At 39.0% G+C, this 2,387-nt stretch overlaps 1 protein-coding gene across 2 annotated transcripts; it reads right to left on the bottom strand.

The window, feature by feature from the left end:
- Positions 1 to 737: 737 nt before the first annotated feature.
- Positions 738 to 2,039, bottom strand: LOC138156136 (septin-10-like). Of its 2 annotated transcripts, XM_069081360.1 has the most exons (2): positions 2,010 to 2,039; positions 738 to 1,943 (listed from the first exon to the last, which is right to left on the bottom strand). In XM_069081360.1, exons 1-2 carry the CDS (start codon positions 2,037 to 2,039, stop codon positions 738 to 740), a joined length of 1,236 nt encoding a protein of 411 aa, XP_068937461.1. The 2 variants fall into 2 exon arrangements, with proteins under 2 accessions (XP_068937461.1, XP_068937460.1); XM_069081359.1 differs by having other exon boundaries at positions 738 to 2,039.
- Positions 2,040 to 2,387: the final 348 nt, after the last annotated feature.

Below are 2,387 nucleotides of genomic sequence, written 5' to 3'. Positions count from 1 at the left end.
ACACATGAGACTATAATCACTTGAAAACAAGTTGATATGTCTGAGTACTTTGACCTTTGTGTATTTATAAAAACATAATAACAGCAATACAGGAACTACAAAGACATTAATCAATGTGACACTCTGAAGGAAACCATTATAAAGGACTATTACAAAAGCTTACACTCATTCTACCAAACTGGATAGCACACCTATGAAAATCATCCATAAAATTATTAAGTGGTTAAATAATCTTGGTTATTTCTTCTATTTCAGAAATTATCTGAGAGTTAAGTTTATGCATTATGTTTAAATAATTAAAATTATTAAATTGGAGTGGAGAGATGATTCCTCTCTCTATATATATGTATATGAATATAATTCATACTGTACTGAGTGAGGTATTTAAATGGTACTGCAGTTTTGCCTTTGGTACAATTTTGAAGTGCAACATTTTGGCAATACTGAGAGATAATGTGAGTGTTATCTTAAAGAATAAATATATAAGGAATATTAATTGAAGACTAATATTATCATTATTGCTACATATATTGTTAGTTGCTGTGGTCATCCACTAGATAAGTCCTTAGGGGAGAAAACAGCAAAAAAAAAAATCAGCAAAGAAAATCAAAGCATACTTCTAAATATTTAATAACTTTTGCTTGTGTAACCATCTGTGCTACATAAATTTGGAACTTCTGTATTACATAAAGTTGGAGGTCTTAAGAGCCTTTTTTGAAAACTGGTACCAGATGAATTTAAAGACTGGCTTTTAGTTCACATGCAGCTTTCCTTTTACTGAGAGCACTTATTTCCTCTTCTAAAGTTCTTCTCTTTTCTTCAAGTTTCATTCTTTCTTCTTGATGAATTCTTTTAAGATGTTCAAATCTTGCCTGGAGCTCACGCTCAGCTTCTTTTAAAATAGCTTCTTTCTCTTTCACTCGCTTCACAAACAACTGCTTCATCTCCTCTTCTTTCCTTTGAAGTCTGCCAAAACATTCATACCTTTTGAATTCATATGCCTCCTGAACACTTAGAGGTTTTTTCTCTGGGTTTACGTCTTTAAAACCGGTTTCCTCCAGTTTGCAACGTCTATAATTTTCGTAGTGTCGAAGATGGGTTTGTTCTCTCAGGTCTTCCATATTTGTGCAAATGAGCATTTCCCGGAGCTTCACAAAGTCACAGTGATTTTCATTTTCCACTTGCACAATGCCCCAAGGGTACTGGCGAGCTTTCATCATCTTATTTCCCACTTTCACCTCCTCTGTACTACCCACAACAGCAAATGGTAGATGTCCATTCATTGAAGCATTAAGCTTAGCAACAGTTTCATCATCTGTCGGAAACTGGTATATTTGGATTCCATTGGTGACCAATTCATTCATGAGTCTAAGCTTAAACTTCTGCAATTCGGTTTTAGTAATTGTATCCGCTTTGGCAATCACGGGGATAATATTTACCCGACTATCCAATGTCTTCATGGTTAACAAGTCAAGGGGCTTAAGAGAATGCCCTGTAGGTGAAATAAAGTAAAGGCAGACATGGATTCGAGAATCTCGGTAGTTAAAGAGTGAACGTTTAATCTTCAGTTCTTCTTGGAGATAGGCTTCAAATTGAGCATCTATGTAATCCACAATTGGTCGATAGTTATCTTCTTTATTTATCTGGTCCCCAAATCCCACTGTATTTACGATGGTCAGTTTCAACCGGACATTGCTTTCCTGTAGTTCATATGTCTCGGCTTTAAGTCTTACATTTGGGCGGAAGTGTGAGGATACGGAGCTGTCAAAATTAGTGTTAAACAATGTGTCTATCAGGGTTGACTTTCCGATTCCAGTTTCTCCCACACAGAGAATGTTGAAACAGAACCCTTGCTGAAGGGTCCTGTTGACCAACTGATCAGGCAAACTTTCAAAACCCACATGGCCAGTCATAGTTAAACAACGAGGGTTTTCGTCTGTTGTCTTTTCTTCTTTGCTTTGTTGGGAGGAGACACAAGTTGCTTTCATTCCCGTAAGAGATTGATAGACCATATGCCGCGCCACATCAGAGGAAGCCATGGTCCCCAGGGATGTAGTGAGAAGCCGGCTGGGCGGGATCCGGGAAAAGCCGAAGCTGCAGTTCCCGGTCCCTCTAGCCTTCTAAGGTGGAGAGAAAGCCTAAGAGGGAGAAAGTAAGTCCCCACAGCTACCGCTTCAGGCTCCCCACAGTTGGAATTTAACCGGCGGCTGTAGATAGTCTAGAGCACGCGGGGGGCAGGTGGATAAAAGAAAGCAAACCCGAACTCGGAGGCTGGAGAGGGTGGAGCGAGGGTCTGGCTAATAGGATTACATCTTGAAAGAAAAGTGGAGTTTCTCCTAGCTTAAAACCCCTTAAAAGGAGAAGCTCTGCCCTTCTGTGTACTTTAA

The sequence above is a fragment of the Petaurus breviceps genome, unplaced genomic scaffold (assembly GCF_028583685.1).
Source record: "Petaurus breviceps papuanus isolate PSGF00001 unplaced genomic scaffold, PetGlider_PUasm1.0 98, whole genome shotgun sequence".
Classification (NCBI taxonomy): Eukaryota; Metazoa; Chordata; class Mammalia; order Diprotodontia; family Petauridae; genus Petaurus; species Petaurus breviceps.
This window is presented reverse-complemented; position numbering and strand designations above follow the sequence as displayed.